Genomic DNA, 18,788 nt, shown 5'->3' with positions numbered 1-18,788 from the left:
AGTATAAATTACCTAAGATTATCCTGCATAGCCCCCACAATTCAGCATATGTTATCCCATTTTATGAAAAGGAAATGAGGTTTAAAAAGCCTGAAGCCAGTTGAAGACAGGAAGTGGCAGGGCTGGGTTGCATCTGGAGCTGGTATGTCCAGCTCCAGAACCAGACTTCAGCTGATGCAGCTGCTAAGATAAAAGCCTCCTGGAGATCCTCTTTAAGTTTGGTCATTTGTATGTTTATATGCTTTAATAGATTTTTAAGAAATGATACTTCGTTTTGGGAATCAGGGATTCAATTTTGTAATTGTTCAGTCAGTCGTGTCCGACTCCTTGCGACCCCATGGACTGCAGCCCGCCAGGCTTCCTTGTCCATTACCAACTCCCAGAGTTGTAATTGTTAAGCAGTGATAAATAATAATGGAGAAGAAAATGGCAACCTACTCGAGTCTTCTTGCCTGGGAAATCCCATGGACAGAGGAGCCTGGCAGAGTACAGTCCACGGGGTCACAAAGAGTTGGACACGACTTAGTGCCTGAACAACAACAAATAAACTGTAAATGAGATACTTTTTACAAATTTTGAACTAAACTTGAGATCTCATGGCTCTTTGCCTAGTGATCTAGAATAGCTCTGTGACCTGGTTCATACCTGGTGAGCTGTTGCTTTGGTGTATGAGTCCGTAGCTATGGATGACGCAGAACTGAGAGTGCTCTGGCTACTTCTCAAGAGGGAAATGAGACATGAATTCACAACTTAAGATTCTTATAGTTAGCTTTGCGGCAGACGATTACTCTTGAGAAAGACAGCCTCACACTCAGAACAGAAACTCTGCTGGTAGATGAGACAGGGAGGGAACCGCCGAGTACAGTGAAGAGGGTATGGGTGAAACTGTGGTGAGTCCTCTTCGTTTTCTTGTCTTCCAGAAGAGATGAGCCAAGTAGTCAGAGCTGGGGATTCAAACAGCCTCAGGCCCTGCTTCCTTCTTTCTCTTCCACATCCAGTCACCCTTCTGGTCCGCTCTCTGAGGCACGAAATCCCTGCTGAAGACCTCAGAGGTTGGCAGCAGGCACTTGGTGTTTCTGGTGATACAACCACCAGATCTCACTTAGAGGTTCCAGATGCCTGCGGAGTGAGCCGTTGTTGGTCACACTTGCTCCCTGTGGAAGGAAACAAAAATGCTTCCCTGGTTTTTGTAGGAGGAACTTTATATATATAGAATGAAGCAGCTAGTGACGCCCTAGGGTAGCCAGTAACTAATCTGAGACTAAATCGTGTAGATAATGTACTGAATATTGTCAGTAAGGACATACATGTATTTTTTTGTTACTACCATGAATCTTAAATGTGACTCCACGTTCAAAATAGTCTTGACTAATCTAGTCTGAAAAAAGAGCTTTCAGGTAACCTCTTCTCTGAGGTTCTGTTTATACTGTTGGGGAACAAATGTCAGAAATGTGAGTGAGAACCAATGAGAGGAACTATAACAGCATTCCTCAATTCATTCATGACATGGTAGGTAGCATGAAGTATTTTTGTTGGTCTTACCTAATGTAAGTGAAACTACCAAGCTTTTGTATTTGCTAGTACCACAACCTTGTGCAATAGGTTTTTATTTCTTGTCAGTTTTATGCTTTGTTTTGGGATGGCGTGATTCATTCCTCTATTTTCATTGAATTTAGAAAATGCAGATTGTGCATTTCAAGGTATTATACAATGTGTGTATAATTTAGAATTTTCTACTAAGTATCTTGACTTCATTGTTTAAAAATCTCTTGAGATATAATTAAAAAAAAAAAGTAACTAAGGCTGTCTTTAAACAAGACTGTTCTTGAACAGAGAAATAAGATAAGAAGTGACAAGGGCAGACAATTAGCAGCGCCTCTAAAGGATTAGCCCATAACGTGATATGAAGTATTCTCATTGTGTTCTTTTATTTTTGTGGGCTTTGTGTCATGACCTTTTCATTTTTTTTCCTCCATTCCAACATCTGCTGGCTTTTAAATGAAATCATTTCTTTGGTATTTTCAGTGTTTGATGGTTGCTTTGCACATACCCTGCTATTGTTCCCAAGCAACTGACCGGGTCAAATTTAAGACTGGGCTCTCATGCTGTGACCTTAATAACCAAAGCCTTTTTGGCCTTAAAATATGAATTGTAATTTATTTCTTTGTTCACCTCCCCGCCTTTTTAAACAGGCTGCAGATACTTTGGCTGTGAGGCAGAAAAGAAGAATTTATGATATCACCAATGTCTTGGAAGGAATTGACTTAATTGAAAAAAAGTCAAAAAACAGTATACAATGGAAGTAAGTTACAAATCGCTCTAGTCTACCTTTTTCTTCTCAATGCTCTGTGAACGCTGACCTTTCTGCTATGTATGTCTCCTGAGTCCTCTGTCCCAGCCATCTACACTGGTCACACAACCCCTCGCATGTCCCCGCCACACCTCTGGGCTTCTGTGTCCCTCCTATGTGACACAGGATGGCCCCTGGCTCACTCCGCTGTTTAATTTACACTCTCACAGTTCAAGTCTTCTCCCTCCAGCTGCTCACTTGGTACACACTGCATCCTGCTCTGTATCATTAATCCTTCTTTGCCTGGGTGTTCTATGTACTCACCTAATATAAACTCCTTGAAAACAGGAACTAAGTCTCATACATACAAGAATATGTACTTTGTAAATAATGATTAGTTGAAATGCATGTTGTCATTTGTTAACTGTTGTATGTTTGACTGTGACAAACATGTTCTTTTCCACAAATTTGCCCCCCTTATCCTTCGCTTTTCAGTTTATTTTAGCCAAAAATCCCAACAAAAGACTAAAAGATGGTAATCTGTTTTACCCGCATCCGAGTCCACGTAATGAGACTACCAGTGTGACCATTCAACTCCGGCATTCTTTGGTGCCTCAGTCACCAGTTGACCTTCTAGAGACAAAGAGCACGCTAGGACAGACTGAGAATTTTGTAATTTGGGTGTTTGTTTAGACAATGGTATGGTGTTTAAGTTTTCTCAAGATTTTAATGGTTAATGATTTTAGAAGAGTGTAAAGATTTTTGTTTTAAATATATTTGGTGAGTTTTACAGTTTTTACTATAAAAATTAAGTGATGTTAACCTGGGTCTAATACTGGGGATATTAATTTTCATATGTTTTTAAGAGGTGTAGGTGCTGGCTGTAATACTAAAGAAGTCATAGATAGATTAAGATATCTCAAAGCTGAAATTGAAGATCTAGAACTGAAGGAAAGAGAACTTGATCAGCAGAAGTTGTGGCTACAGCAAAGCATCAAAAATGTGATGGACGACTCCATTAATAATAGATATCCTTTTGAATAGAAATCCTTTTAAATCTTTAAATACATAGATATAATATGTATTTATATATTCTTTCAGTCTGAACATCAGTTACTTTATTCTAGTGTTTTTAGAGACTTCAGTTTTGCAAGTGATTATAACATTTTAATTTTATAACATTCTTCTAATAATTTATATGAATATTTTAAAATATTTACTTTTTCAAGTCATATAGTACATCTATTAGCAAACAGATGCGTCTGTTGCAGATTCCCCTATATGTGGTCTACCCATTGACAGGATACACTACGCTAGCTAACGTGTGCTTACAGGGAGTCTGCGAATGTGGAAGTCGTTGTTAAACCATTGTTCTGAACCTAAATCATTCAGTGTTTCAGTTTTTTAAAAAATTAATTTTGGTTTGAAAATGAAATATCACAGGCCTGCAATCAGTCCAGGATACATTCTGCCTAATATTAACCCAAAGATAGTACTTTAGTAGAGGGTAGGGTTCCAAGGCTGGTTGGTGTATCTACCATATTTGGGGAAAAGCATTAGTGATACACTCCATGTGTTCCTTATGACCACTGTGTTCTTTCAGATATGTGACTGTTGATTTGTGACTTACCCATACTCATATGGAACATTTTAACTACATTTATCTTGTACTACCTCTCATGAACTTTTGAGTGTGTATATAATTTTTCACTGTGTCTTGTCTTTTGTGAACAAGTCCATGATGTCATTTGTTATTTCCTTTCTAGAATCAGAACTCCTTAACAGTTTGATAATAATGGGGGTCTTCAGCTGTGCCTTGTGGAGCCCCGAGATTCCACAAAGCATTGAACTAGTTGATCACGCACTTTGCTGCACTGCTTGCCAAGATCGTGGGCACGCCTAGTTTCCCAAACCATGACCCAAGAAGAGTCTCGATGCAGCGACTTCTGTAGTTGACTCTTCACTCCCACCGACAGCATCCTTCCCCCATCAGTGTCCTTCCCCCAGAAGCTCCTGTCTCCATGGAATGTGTTTCCTTCCCTCTCCCTAGAGTCCTCAGATGACACAGAAATACAGAGTGGCTTCTTCTTAGAGCAAAGGATGGATACTTCTCTTACTGATCTTTGATTGCCTTTTCAGACAAAAGACTTGTGTTCTTTCTGATCTGACCGTATGTGACAGTCCCTTCATGCATTTGGTCACTTTGGCCTTCAGATTTATTATCTTAATTTATATATCCAGGCCTTGATATAAATGTTGTTCCTTAACTCTCTGACAGTACATTTTCCTATGTAACTCATGAAGACATCTGTAATTGTTTTAATGGTAAGTACTGTTAGTAAATTTTTTCTTATGTTCTTCCTTTGATCAACTTATTTAGTGTAATGTGATTTAAAATTCCCCATGCAGTCACCTCAAGTCATTATTTTCTGTATTTGTGGACATTTTTTGGTCTCCCTCTATAGTGCTATGTGTTGATAGGCTGCTTTCATTTCTGTTCTCATGACAACTGCTTTTCCCAGGTTTCACTTCATTTCCTGCCTTGGTAGGTATAAACTCTGTGTGGGAGAGGCAGCTAAGACAGAGAAGGATAAAATAACAGTCTCAGAGTCAGAGAATCACAGAGTCAATGACTAAACTTGAACTAGAACATGGTTCTCATTGGTACTGTTTATAAAAATATATGTAGCAGATGTGCCGGAGAAGGCAATGGCACCCCACTCCAGTACTCTTGCCTGGAAAATCCCATGGATGGAGGAGCCTGCTAGGCTGCAGTCCATGGGGTCGCTAAGAGTCGGACATGACTGAACGACTTCACTTTCACTTCTTACTTTCATGCATTGGAGAAGGAAATGGCACCCCACTCCAGTGTTCTTGCCTGGAGAATCCCAGGGATGGGGGAGCCTGGTGGGCTGCCGTTTATGGGGTCTTGAAGAGTCGGACACGATTGAGTGTCTTCACTTTCACTTTTCACTTTCATGCATTGGAGAAGGCAATGGCAACCCACTCCAGTACTCTTGCCTGGAAAATCCCATGGATGGAGGAGCCTGGTGCGCTGCAGTCCATGGGGTCTTGAAGAGTCGGACGCGACTGAGCGACTTCACTTTCACTTTTTACTTTCATGCATTGGAGAAGGAAATGGCAACCCACTCCAGGGTTCTTGCCTGGAGAGTCCCAGGGACGGGGGAGCCTGGTGGGCTGCCATCACTAGGGTCATGGGCTCACACAGAGTCGGACACGACTGAAGCGACTTAGCAGCAGCAGATGTGCTGGTAAAAAATGCACAAAAAATGCTCAAAGAAAGCATGAGGACACAGTAAGGTTTATCCATTTGTAATCTGGAAAATTATTCCTCACCTTATTCCATCCCTGGCTTCCATGTTTTCCCCTTAAGATGATATGCTCAGTTGCTCAGTCGTGTCCAGCTCTTTGCAGCCTGTGGACTGTAGCCTGCCAGGCTCCTCTGTCCATGGAAATTTTCAGGCAAGAATACTGGAGTGGGTTGCCACTTACTATTCCAGAGGATCTTCCTGACCCAGGCATCGAACCTGCAACTCTTGCGTCAGGAGGCAGGATCTTGGCCACTATGAATAACTAAAATGGGGGTGGGGGCTGAATTCCCATAATATATATAACACAAGTAAAATATGCATGGGCTATTAAAAGGACAGTCTTGTATCATGCACATACCAAAAAACAAAATCTTCCAAACGCTTTGCCAAGTAGAATCTGACTCTAAGACTACGCTGGTTTTATATGTGGCCTTACTGCTTTATTTTGTCACCGTATTTCCCAAGCTTTCAAAGAAAGTTTGGGGAAATATTCTTCATGTTCAGCCCAGCAGATACTGCTGTAGATGCTGGCTTCAAAAGTGCATGTAAGCTTAAGATTTCACTGTATCTTACCTATTTAAGCAGTATAAATACTTAACTAAACAGTGTTATTTAACTAAGGCTAAAAGGAAGTTCTGAGAGTCTCAGACATGACATGAGCCTGAATGAAAGCAAAATTAACTTGAGCAGAATTTGTTAATGAGAATAGAGTGAATACATTTACCCTGTTGTAAGATCTACTAACACGTGTGTTTAGTCGCTCACTCGCGTCTGACTCTCTGTGGCCCTATGGACTGTAGCCCACCAGGCTCCTCTGTGCATGTAATTCTCCAGGCAAGAATACTGGAGTGGGTTGCCATTCCCTTCTTTAAGGGGTCTTCTTGACCCAGGAGTGAAACCAGGTCTCCTGCATTGCAGGCAGATTCTTGACCATCTAAGCCACCAGGAAAGCCCTTGAGGATTAAATGACGTTATATATATCTGTATCTCTGTATATAAAACTGACAGATATATTACCTCATTTAATCCTCAAAAACCCTGTGTGGTAAGTTATGTCACCTCCATTTTACAGAATAAGAACCAGAGCCCAAGGTCACCAAGTCCCAGCATTCTGACTCCACAGCCCACTCTCTTGGCCGCTGTATTGCAAGATCAATAGTGTTCCTAAAATGTAAAAATCTTTATTTCTTAATTTTTTTTTATTAGGTGATACACTTTTGGCCATTCAAGCACCTTCTGGTACACAACTGGAGGTACCTATTCCAGAAATGGTACGTATGTAGGATAGCTTTTGTTAAAATGGATCTGCTGTTTCACGAGGGACAAACATTTTCTGGAGCTGAACATGAGCTAACTGTAAACACTTTCAAGTTACTGCTTTTAAGTTGTCTGTAAGTATTCATATCTGAAGTTAGATGTCTTCAGTACTTTTGCAAAATTATGGATGTGACTGATCATTTAACATATTAGTTTTTGAAAAATCTTATTTGAGCTAGAAGACATCAAGGAATGAGTGATGATACAGTCAATAACCTTAAAAAATTGGTTTGACCAATCTACAGCCAATATAACAATCCTGAGGAAAAAGTTCACTTTAAATATCAACAATAATATACTGCTTTAAATTAGGTCTTTTAAAAAAACATTTTCTGGCTTATTGAGTCAAAGATATCTGTTGACTCTATGCTAATATAAATTTCATGATTTTCATTTTCAAATTTCCTAAAACAGATTTGAAAACTAACAATTTAAAAAGGTGGAAAAAAATTACTGTTACCTCCTATTACCTCCTTTGCTTCTCCCAGCCATCCTAGAAGTTCCTATTTAGGCATTTATAGTTCCTGAAGCCTCAGGATACAAATTACCTTTTTGAAATGGAGGGGATTTACATTTATATCTCTGTAGGAAAAATCAGTTGTCTTTGTGCTTTGCTGAATGGAAAAAAATTTTGCCTTGTGAAACTTGCTGTTTAAGACCACGTGTTGAGATGACCACCGTAAGCATGGCTGCCGCCGCCAAAGGAGATAGCATTCCATAGCTGAGGGGAACGCTCTGAGCACTGCTGAGCACAGAGTGTATCATTATAGCAAAAATAGATGCCTTCCAGCGTTCTATAGCTGGGAGTTTTTGATGACCAGTATTTGAGAAAAGCTTACTTTCTAGAGTCAAGAGCTTTGTAGTCCTCAATATCCCATTCTACTCCAGGTCGCTACACTATTTTGACTTAATGACTTACTTTTGTTGTATTTAGTTAGTCCCTATAGCTTTGCCTTTCTTTTTTTAAATGAAAATATGGTAACACATTTATAGTAGACTTGGAACAAACATAACAAGGTTACAGAGAGTTCCATCATGTATGGATGTTCCATTAGTTATTTTTTTAAGTAAAGATTTTTAGTTGGAATTTCAACATTAAACTCTCAAGAATAGAACACATACACAGAGAAGTAGAAGGATACGTAGTTGCCTGCCTGTCTCATTTTTAATGTTTCACGTTAGTTAGAGGTGTTAACCTTTGTTCATTTGTTTATGCCCAATAACTTCAAAGGGTCAGAATGGACAAAAGAAATACCAGATCAATCTAAAGAGTCATTCAGGACCTATCCACGTGCTGCTTATAAATAAAGAGTCCAGCTCATCTAAGCCCGTGGTTTTCCCGGTGCCCCCCCCAGACGACCTCGCGCAGCCTCCCTCTAAGCCCCCCACCCCAGTGCCTCCACACAAGCCCAGCTCGGCCGTCCAGAGCCTGCCTGAGCCACCTGTCTCTGAACGAAGCCAGCCTCTCCAGCACACGCCCGCCACAGACTTGTCTTCAGGTGAGTTCAGAGCCATTGTTTTCAAAAGCAGAGGAGAAAATATGAAGACTGCATTGGACAAGTTAGCATTTCTGAATCTCTCAGTTGTGATGTTATTCTCTTATCTAGTATAGGAGGCAAAATAGTAAACCTAATCGACAAGTCATAATTTTGTGTCTCCTGTGTGCCCAGCACTGGAATATGCATTATGAGGAAAATTTAAAAACAGATCCTGTCTTTAATTATATTCTGTTGTTTAGTAGCTAAGTCGTGTCCGACTCTTTGCTACCCCATGGACTGTAGCCGCCAAGCTCCTCTGTCCATGGGATTTTCCAGGCAAGAATACCAGAGTGGGTTGCCCATTCCCTCTCCATTTAATTGTATTACTACTACTTGTTTCATAGACTGTGTAAATATATATGTATTTACAGTTTTCCTTAGGATTCCATTTTGGAATTAAACCATATTTGTTCTTTTTGCTGTTAAAATATATAAAAAGAAATGTAAAAAAACTTTATCACATTTGTTTCCAGCAGGATCTATTAGTGGAGATATCATTGATGAGTTAATGTCTTCTGATGGTAAGTAGTTAAAAAAAAATAACTAACCTTACATATTAATAATGCTTTTCTAGAATTTATGAGTGGCATTATGATTTAAAAGACATGAAGAACCTGTATTTTTTAACTGCTTAATGTACTGTGACGGTTCATGGAAGTTACAGTTAAGTTATAGGCATCATGAAGCATTTCTCTGCCTGCATTTTTATGAAAAATAATTCATAAGGGGATACTTAATCACGTTTACAGAATAAACTTCTATACTGTTGGCATACTAGCCCTTTTCACACCTGAAGAATCTGGCCAAGAAGAGTAAAACAATATATCTGAGTCAACCTGAAAACATAGTTTTGTAAATATGCCCATCATGGCCAATTTCTGTGTTAGCCACATCATCTAACCAGAAATAATTCCTAAAAATCAGCTAATTTTAAAATTGTAGTTACTTTAACAGTTACTCTCTGGGCCTCCGCTTCCTGTAAGTTCTTGGATTCCTAACACATGCATACAACACGGCAGCTGTTAAATTAGCAAGCATTCTGCTGCTGCCGCCGCTGCTGCTGCTAAGTTGCTTCAGTCGTGTCCGACTCTGTGCGACCCCATAGACGGCAGCCTACCAGGCTCCCCCATCCCTGGGATTCTCCAGGAAAGAACACTGGAGTGGGTTGCCATTTCCTTCTCCAATGCATGAAGTGAAAAGTGAAAGTGAAGTCGCTCAGTCGTATCCGACTCTTAGCGACCCCATAGACGGCAGTCTGCCAGGCTCCTCTGCCCACGGGATTTTCCAGGCAAGAGTACTGGAGTGGGGTGCCATCACCTTCTCCGAACAAGCTTTCTAGTAACCACTTAAGAGACTTATCAAACATTTCTGTAAAAGCAGAGAATTTCAGCATATTTATTAATTTATGTCTGATTCCTTTCTCTGTTTTCAAAGTGGTAGCTTATTTAGCAGATCAGAGAAAATACTGTTTCTGAATCATTTTAGTGATGAGTTCAACCAATAAAATTTCTAACTTCTGTTTTCCAAGCTAAACCTATAATCAGTGCATAAAATGTTTTTAAATAATCTTTGAAGATACACACAAAATACAAATGATTAATTTGATCATTACATTTCTTATTGTATTTTTTTAATTTCCTGTATAACATGGGAAGCATAATTTGGTTTGATGTTTTTGATAGTGTTTTATCTTAGACATCATTACCTGTATGCGGAAACCATCTTTAACATTGCATTTGTTTTTTTGCTTGCAGTGTTTCCGCTCTTACGGCTTTCTCCGACCCCAGCAGATGACTACAACTTTAATTTAGATGATAATGAAGGCGTTTGTGATCTGTTTGATGTTCAGATACTAAATTATTAGATTCCATGGAAACTTGGGACTGTTATCTACCTCTAACTGTGTAACATTTTAGACTTCTTAATAACCTAAGTATTTAAAATAATGAATGTAACACCTTTTTAGTTCACTGATTCTGAAATGTTCTTCCCTAATACTTTATTTTTGCTTCACAAAACTTCAACCATAAAAACAAAGGATTCTGTTTCAGGAGAAAAAATGATTTCACATCCACCAACCCTCCACCCTCAAGTAATTACTTTCTGAAATTTCAACTTTTCTTCCCATTCTGAACCCTTCTGTTTTCTTCCCCTTATATGAGAAGAAAGTTAAAGTAGACTTCAGGTCATGAGAAACAAGGAAGTTGGCCAAGGGCTTATCTCTTGTTCTGTCTTCCACTTGTACTGCCACAAGACTGTCCGTGTTCCTCTGTGTCCTCCAATCCAGACATTCACTGCCACTTATAAAGTGAAGGGTGTAAACTAGGATATATTAACTGTTTCAGTGAACAGAGTTTGTGAAGTGCCTTCTGTTTTAGCACTTTAAGTTTATCACATTTTGTTGACTTCTGACATTCCACTTTCCTAGGTTATAGGAAAGATCTGTTTATGTAGTTTGTTTTTAAAATGTGCCAATGCCTGTACATTAACAAGATTTTTTAAATAAAATTGTATAAAAGATTAAATTTATTGGTCTTTTTGGGGAATTTGATGCATCATTGGTATATTACAACTGAGCCATCAATCTTGTAGCTTCATCAACATTAACTGATACATTTTCATGACACTGCTGAGGTATCTAGAGAGAAGAAATTACATTTTAAAATTTAGATAACAACTGCAAACAAAAATGACAGTCTACTGACATATAATCCAATATAATTTCTTCCATTTGTACTTTTGGAAGTAGAACAATAAATTCCCATATTTAGACTCAATGTTTTAAAGTCTGAATGTGCTATACATACTACAGAGCCAAGTACTAAAAATTACAATCAATATGGGCTTTGAAAATTTGGAATTTAATTTATTAGCCAGAACAAAAGCAAGTGATTTCTACTCACCAGTTGTTTCTGCAGAGGTTCAAGGGAAAGGCCTTTTGAGAAGTTTGCCAGTTCCTTCTGTATATCTATAAAAGCTTTATTCACTCTGTTAACTTTTTCATCATTCACAATGTTTATCTTTTAAAAAAAGAAAAGAGCAGTAATTCATGATCTTAAATCCATTACAGATAAAATATAGGCAACTTTAATCTTATTAAACCCCCATATAAACTCTTATCCATCCTACCAATTTGTGCAGATAACTCACACTAAAATTTTTAGTCTTATTGAGACACTTTAGACAAAAAGGTTCTGTTTAAAAAAAAAAAAAAAAAGTATGTAGGTATACCTTCTACCTTGACTTTTCCTGGTATAAGCAGGCCAAAACATGTGCCTATAATCTTTCCAGGCTATGACGCTACCATCTCTTATCTGTGAAACGAGGACCCTGGATAGAACCCTTCCAGAGTCCCAACAGCGCCTCTCCGAATCCTCCTTGACAGCAGCACCTGGCCGTCTCCTGAGAACAGTGGCCCGTGCAGCCCTCCGTGCCTGAGTCTACAAGGCGGGGGGGGCATTCTGTTCACTGCTGTGCCCCAACCATTTCTCCTTCAGACTCCCAGCTCCTCCGCACCTTACGCGCCAGGACATCTGACACCTTCTCACTACTGTCACCTACCTAAACCGATTACTTACTCCTTTGTGAAAGATCTCAAACGTTGGCTCACTGACCCCCCACATGCCTGGCATCACTGCTTAGTGGCTTCAACAAGAACCTACCCGATGGCCACTTAATCTTTTCAGGTCCTCGACTCCAGGGATCTTTTCCACGACTTAACCTTGCCATCACTGCCATGCGGTACCTTAGGCTGCACCACCTCCTGTCCCTCTAGTTCACTTAGTTTATTAGGAATTCTTAAATCTCACTGAAACCTTTTCTAAGTTCACTACTGTTCACATTCTCCACCTCCACTTCTTCCTTTAGCCTACACAGATCCCATGACCACTCGTCAGTCACTCCTTACACCCTCTTAACTGTCTGCCTTTCCCTTCATCAGACTTGTGTGGCAACTTGGTTACACTCAACCATCAGCCTTTTCTGAGCCTGAACCGGAATCTGTAGCAAGTCACAACTGGCTGCCTGGCTTCATGTAAGTTCATTTCCACCAACTTCAATTTACCTTTTTTATGTGCTGCCTGGCAATCTTACCCTAATAAGTTAGGCTACTTTCTGATAAAATTATTTGATACTTTCTCCAACCAGGCTGCCTACCCACAGGTCTTTTCCAGTAGCGTCCATGAAGCTTCTGGGACTTCCTGTCTAAACAAAGTAATCTTTCTCAAATACACCAAGCTCTTCCCCAACTGGAGGCCTTTGCACTCACTATTCTTCCTGCCTAAAGCATGCTGCTGCTCCCAATACTTCACTGCTCTTGGCGTCACTAGCTCTGTCACTCAGGTCTTGGCTTCAGCATCAACCTCGAAGACAATTCTATCTAGAGCTGTCACCCCAAACTCCAGTCATATCATTCAGCTTTATTTCCCTTTCAGCATTTCCAAAGACAAGAAACTGCTCCACCAAAAAGTTTAATTCAGCTAGTTCATGAAGACTGAAAGATAAAATGTTACATTTCTATGGACCATTATGATAATTAGTAAGTCCTTCAGAGCTGACTCCATCTGGTACTTAAGCTTGAAAACATTTCCTTGAATCATGTTCTTAAGGCGTCTACTTGAAATTTCTCATTCCCCAAATATTTTGAAAAGAAGATAAAGCAACTCTTTTCATTTTGTATTTTAAGAAACAAAATATTTTATCTCCTATTTTCAGGTTTTTATTTGAGCTCTAGGTATCTCCAGAGAAATAAGAATTAACTGAGGAGAAAAAGAATGGGTGCTGACTGACATTCCGTGTCTTGGCTCTGTTAAGAGCTTCTTGAATATATATAAATTTACAGAGAACTTTTCCATAACATTTTTTTTTTTTTTATGATTTCCAGGCTCTGAGAATTAACTGTTACTTGGAGCCTCATACATTTGCAGTTAAAATGTTTTCCTTTTGCACATTTGGATTCAAGAAAGGGAGGTTATTTTTCTTCATCATTTTTCTTTTTAAAACAAATACTTAAAATCATCTTGCTTTTTTGTAGGAAAGGCTAAGAACCTGTTTTAGATATTAACATTCAGCTTTTCAGTAGCTTTACAATTATGCTTTGCTTGTAAACAGTAAAGTCAGAGTGCTTAAGTGATACTCACCTTCTTAAGATTAGTGGTAACTGGTTTTGCTTTATTTTTAACCTTAAAGCTTTTTTGGCTGGCTATGTGGAATACATTCCTGGACTTCTGCCCTCTTAGTTTGTTCTTGGCCATTGTCTAGGAAAAAAAGAAAGAGCTCAATTAAGTTGCCCACACTTATGAACTGTAAATCAATTAAAATTTAGGAAGGTACCGATTAAATTTAAGAAGATCCACCTTGCTCCTGATTATTTTTAAAACTGCTACTTGTATTAAATTCCATGTCTTTTGGTCCTACAGATTTTCCTGTTTGAGTGCACAGAGTATCTAATTCTTTTCTGCATCTCTGGCACCTGGACTGTAAGAGGTTCCACATTAATTTCTGCCGGTTAGATACATTAAGTAATATCACCAACACAACAATGGGTTTTTTCAACTTTCTGTGGCATCTGACAATGCTAACCATCACCGCCCGTCCCTCTGCTAGTTTACATACTGGTATTCCACTGGGGTTCCTTGCATACTCTAAGACTGGCTCCTTTCTTCTTTCATCCCTTTTTACTTGCTCCATTTTCACTCCTATGTGCACCTCCTCAAAGTTAGTCACTAGTCATGTCTTTGCAACCCCATGGACTGCAGCCCTCCAGACTCCTCTGTCCATGGGATGCTCCAGGCAAGAATACTGGAGTTGGTTGCCATGCCCTCCTCCAGGGGATCTTCCCAACCCAGAAATTGAACTCTGGTCCCCTGCACTGCAGGAAGATTATTTACCTCTGAATTACCAGGGAAGCCCCAGCTCCTCAAAATCAGTACTTAATCTTGCACATCCAAATCCCAGCCTTACTTTCATGACTTCCATATCACTTCTGTGTGAATGGTTCTTGCCTAAAAACTTTAGATGTTATCTTTGTTCTACAGCTAAACAGACTAAGCCTATAAATTCTACTTTTGATGTTGAGAAACATCTCTCAAACCTGTCTTTAACAATGCATGTGAGGAACAATTTCAAAAATATTAATAGTTAAGATTTATTAAGCTTTGACTACATGTACAAGCACTATGCTAACATTTTATGTGCTTTTTAACTAATTTACTTCTTACAAAAATACTTTGTGGGTTACTTCTTACAAAAATACTTTGTGGGAGGTACTATTTCATCATTTTATGGATAAAAAAACTGATGCAAAAAGAAGTTAATCTACCCATTGTCACACTGTTAGTAGTCAAGGGATGCCACGATTCAAAGCCAGGAAGACTAGATCCTGAGCTCTCATTATGTGATATGGCCTCACATATACATAAAAATGCAACACAAAACCATGATTTAGTACTGCCTAGTTCAGGACTAGGTTATTGCTTTAGCCCCTAGGACTATTTGGTTAGACTCTGGGTTGGACAAACTTTACCCACAGACCAAATCAGGTCAGGCCTTTGTAAACGACTGTTCATTGGAACGCAGCTCTGTCCATTTAATTATGTATGTATTGTCTGTGGCTGCTTTCCTGCTACAACTGTGGCTTGCAAAGCCAAAAATCCTTACTATTTGGCCCTTTAAAGAAAAGACTGTCAAGCCCTGGCTTAAACTATATGCATTCAAGTCTATCCTGCACAGTGGTACAAAATGAACAGTCCCAATGTTAAAATCCTTCAATGGCTTCTCCAACCCACAAAAAGCAATATTCTCTGTCCTGACATGTTGCAGGAAACCCGATTCTAGCATAAATGTGTCAAAGGTATCTTCTGCTATATCTCTGTAGCCACCTTAGAATACTAATTAATCTCTAAAGACTGCACATTCTTCCTTTCTTCCCTTTGCTCACATTGTATCTCTCCTTCAATGTCAAACTTCAGGAAACAACAGAAACGGCAAAGCTTCCCGAATCCTAACAGTACTCCTTAAAAAAAAAAAAAAAAGAACACAGTAGAAAATACGTATTATAGAAGCAGAAAATACACATAGAAAGTCACCCCAAATTAAAGTCCTTCCAATAAGTAACCAGAATCCGATCATTCATTAACCAATTACTACGTGCCAAGTGCGGTACAGAACTCATATGCATCATATGAAACATATACAAACACAAGACACATAGACAGGGGCTGAGACTGGCAGCATAAAGCGGAGTGAGCAGACGGAAAGATCCAACGGGCCTGGGGGACTCGGGGAAGGCTCGTGCAGAAGGTGACAGCTAGCGGGGGGCAGGGTGGTGACAGGGGTCGCCCGTGACGACCCCGTGGAAACGAATGACAAAGACTGTACACTGGTCCCCCACCCCGGGCTGAGGGCCCAGGACTCGGCCTTCCGGCCTGAGCCCGCGGGCCGGCGGCCGAGGACAGCCGCCCAAGGCAGCGAGCGACCGAGCCGACCTCCGGACGGCAGCGGCCCGCAAGGCCCGCCCCCGCCCCGCGAAGCTTCGCGCTAGCGCCCGGGAAGTGTCCCTTACTAACTTCTCACCAAGCCTCCGACACCCTCGTATAGCCTCTCAAGTTCCAGGTAACGCCATCTGCACGCGCGAGACCCGGAAGTTCCGGGATGAGAGGGCCTGTCAAAGGGCCTCCTCAGGGCCGCGGTTCCGCCCCCGGGCGAAGCCCCGCCCACAGAGCGTGGTTCCCGTCCCAGAGCTTGGGGAGGGGAACAGAGGTAAGCCCCGCCCACAGAACGTGGTCCCGCCCCAGAGCTCGGTGGGTAGACAGGGGTAAGCCCCGCCCACAGAGCGTGGTCCCGTTTAGGAGCTCGGTGGCTGGACAAAGGTAAGCCCCGCCCCCAGGGCGCGGTCCGGCCCAGGAGCTCGGTGGCTGGACAGGGGTAAGCCCCGCCCACAGAGCGTAGTCCGATCCAGGAGCTCGTTGGGTGGACACGGGTAAGCCCCGCCCACAGAGCGTAGTCCCATCCCAGAGCTCGGTGGGTGGACAGAGGTAAGCCCCGCCCACAGAGCGCGGTCCCGTTCCAGAGCTCGGTCAGTAGACGGCTATAAGCCCCGCCCTTTCCGCCCACGCTGGTTCCCAGCCACTCGACGTAGGGCCGCCCACAGGGCCGTCTCCGCCGCGGAGCTCGAGCCCCAGAACGCCGCGCATCCCCTCCCGCAGCGCAGAGTCCCGCCCGCCGTGTGAAGTCCCGCACGGTATCGCGTCTGGCCCGGTGCTACCTTGAGGCGCTCTTCTCGGGGGAGACGCCGAAGACGCGGCGCGCCTCGAGCTCCTCGCGCGGGCTCGCTTACAGAAGCCAGGCGGCGCGTCTTGGTCACCGCGCGGGCCGTCTCACAGGGGTCGCCCCTCGGCCGCGTCCTGCGGGCTGGCCGGGACGCGCTCCCGGGACGCGGCGCCGCGCGCCGCTGGGGGCGCCCCAGGCTCGCTGGGCGGCGCAGAGCGCCTAGGGTCTGAGCGGATCCAGGGCTAGCGCTGGGACTTCCTAGGGGAGGACTGTCATGAGACGGAGCTGAAGTGCTTTCCTCAGTCAGATGAGAACTTCTGACAGCACGGCAGAAGCACAGGAAAGGAAAGAAGCCGCGCAGCAAGAATGAAGTGAGAGCCGCCCCGTCGTGTCCGTGGGATTCTCCAGGCCGGAACACTGGAGTGGGTATTTGCCTCTCCAGTACTGAAAGCTACCCTTCAATGAAATATGCGTTTCTTGTGAGGAGCCAATTATCATGAAGAGTTTCATGATTTATTATAGGAATGCAGAGTCTTTTCTTCCTTTAACCCCTCAGTGACAGAAGAATTTATTTTCAGACTAAAACATCTATAACATATTCTGTATAATAAAGTAGAGCAGACAGGACCTTCCATCTTTTTGTCTAGGTCAGATTCCTGGAAATATCTGTAGGATAAGAATCAGTAACACTGCAGTGAAGGAAAAACGGCACTTCCTCAGGGTATTCTAAAGCTGTAGGAGGTGGATCACAGACTTTATATTGTTATTATTTATTTTCTATAACTTAAATATCATATTACTGGTATGTATGTTTGTTTCTCAACTAGTCCATGCACTCTTCAGGGTCCAGGTTCACTACTCACCTTTATGTTTCCATCCAAGATTCCATATTTCCAGTGCATGGAAGGTGTGGCATAAATGAAATAAAATTTCCTTAAGTATAAGAAGCAGAGAAGAGATTGTAGCCAACACACTAAAAATAACTTTAAAGCTCTATCAGCTTTAGCAAGACTGAAAAATACCCAGAACACTTCTTTTTAGCTTCTTGTAGTACTATTCCTTGGAAGTGATAGGTGTTTGACAAATATGTTTTTAATTTAATTAAGCAGATTTTATTCAGAGTAATCTCCTGGCCAAATGCCTAGAAATCCTGCTACTGCTGCTTCTGCTAAGTCACTTGAGTCATGTCCGACTCTGTGCGACCGGCAGCCCACCAGGAAATCCTGAACCTGAACTAATTGCAGTCACAAAGGATGGCTTACGTATGAAATATCTGAAGGTGAGGAACAGTGAAATCTCTATCACAAAGACAATAAATATATTCAAAGAGTACATGAAGTCCTTTCACATTTTTTGTGATGCTAGGTTAAAATGCAAACAATGGTTAAAACTTACAGGAATTGGGAAATACTTAGCAAATGCATGTTTAAAACAGAAAATTGGTAACTGCAAAGGAGGCAGTGAGCTATTAAATTATCATTTGGCACTCCAAATTTCAACAGTGTTTAAAGCAAAATTAAAGGCTGCTGTGATTTGTAATTACCATGTTTAGTTGATAATGTAAACACTCAAGTTGTCTAAAGCTCAGCAATGATTTTGAGATTTTTTTTCTGTTGATATTGTTCTGTTCGGTGTCTATATGAGGCAGGAAGCAGATGGGCCCCCCAGGGTAAAGCAACCAAAGGGAAGAGATTGGATCCTGCACAGACCACATATTTCTCGTCCCAAAGTCAGGAGACCCTCCCTGGCCGCAGATGCACAGAAAAGGCTCCTTTGCTGTTCTACCCAGATGCCTTTTCGGTAGAATTCATCTTGGCTAAGATGCGTGCACACATGGGAAGATCCTGAGATATACAGAATATGGACTGTGAACCCAGGCAAGTCAAAATGAGCGGCCAGAGGAAATCTGGAAGAAATGCCCCACATAAGTGATTTAAACTGCCACCAGGGCGCAACTCGGGGACTCTGTCTCTGAGTCTGCCCATGTGTCTATCCATATGTACTGTACTTTTACTCCTAATAAATACTTTACTTGCTTCACCA

At 41.5% G+C, this 18,788-nt stretch overlaps 2 protein-coding genes and 1 long non-coding RNA gene across 9 annotated transcripts in view; 2 read left to right on the top strand and 1 right to left on the bottom strand.

The window, feature by feature from the left end:
* E2F5 (E2F transcription factor 5) overlaps positions 1 to 10,499 on the top strand; it is a 27,664-nt gene extending 17,165 nt beyond the window's left edge. The window contains exons 2-8 of one of the 2 annotated variants that reach the window (XM_055546747.1): positions 2,193 to 2,302; positions 3,157 to 3,318; positions 4,572 to 4,615; positions 6,829 to 6,893; positions 8,171 to 8,438; positions 8,954 to 8,998; positions 10,232 to 10,499. In XM_055546747.1, the coding sequence (XP_055402722.1) occupies positions 2,193 to 2,302; positions 3,157 to 3,318; positions 4,572 to 4,615; positions 6,829 to 6,893; positions 8,171 to 8,438; positions 8,954 to 8,998; positions 10,232 to 10,341 (804 nt within the window). In that variant the 3' untranslated portion in view covers positions 10,342 to 10,499. Of the gene's footprint in view, positions 1 to 2,192; positions 2,303 to 3,156; positions 3,319 to 4,571; positions 4,616 to 6,828; positions 6,894 to 8,170; positions 8,439 to 8,950; positions 8,999 to 10,231 lie in introns of both variants that reach the window. The other variant, XM_055546746.1, reaches the window with a different exon arrangement.
* Positions 10,462 to 16,180, bottom strand: RBIS (ribosomal biogenesis factor). Of its 5 annotated transcripts, none has more exons than XM_055546743.1 (5): positions 16,043 to 16,179; positions 15,415 to 15,489; positions 13,616 to 13,732; positions 11,381 to 11,497; positions 10,462 to 11,115 (listed from the first exon to the last, which is right to left on the bottom strand). In XM_055546743.1, exons 3-5 carry the CDS (start codon positions 13,727 to 13,729, stop codon positions 11,044 to 11,046), a joined length of 303 nt encoding a protein of 100 aa, XP_055402718.1. In that variant the 5' UTR covers positions 13,730 to 13,732; positions 15,415 to 15,489; positions 16,043 to 16,179; the 3' UTR covers positions 10,462 to 11,043. The 5 variants fall into 5 exon arrangements, with proteins under 5 accessions (XP_055402718.1, XP_055402719.1, XP_055402716.1 ...); XM_055546744.1 differs by having other exon boundaries at positions 16,050 to 16,179; XM_055546741.1 differs by lacking the exon at positions 15,415 to 15,489 and having other exon boundaries at positions 16,043 to 16,180.
* On the top strand, positions 16,164 to 18,788 carry LOC129627118 (uncharacterized). Of its 2 annotated transcripts, XR_008702426.1 has the most exons (4): positions 16,164 to 16,235; positions 17,008 to 17,167; positions 17,855 to 18,024; positions 18,394 to 18,788. It is a non-coding gene; the product is annotated as an uncharacterized LOC129627118 (long non-coding RNA). The 2 variants fall into 2 exon arrangements; XR_008702425.1 differs by lacking the exon at positions 16,164 to 16,235 and having other exon boundaries at positions 16,560 to 17,167.

The sequence above is a fragment of the Bubalus kerabau genome, chromosome 14 (genome assembly GCF_029407905.1).
Source record: "Bubalus kerabau isolate K-KA32 ecotype Philippines breed swamp buffalo chromosome 14, PCC_UOA_SB_1v2, whole genome shotgun sequence".
NCBI lineage: Eukaryota > Metazoa > Chordata > Mammalia > Artiodactyla > Bovidae > Bubalus > Bubalus kerabau.
Note: the sequence above shows the minus strand (reverse complement) of the source record. Positions and strands in the feature narration are given on the sequence as shown.

Bases quoted from the DNA above. Each gene is read 5' to 3' on its own strand.
- RBIS (XM_055546741.1), bottom strand. From the start codon at position 13,729: ATGGCCAAGAACAAACTAAGAGGGCAGAAGTCCAGGAATGTATTCCAC. The intron at 11,498-13,615 runs GTGAGTATCACT...TTTTTTTAAAAG, and splicing joins TTACCACTAATCTTAAGAAG to ATAAACATTGTGAATGATGA. The intron at 11,116-11,380 runs GTGAGTAGAAAT...TCTTCTCTCTAG, and splicing joins AACCTCTGCAGAAACAACTG to ATACCTCAGCAGTGTCATGA.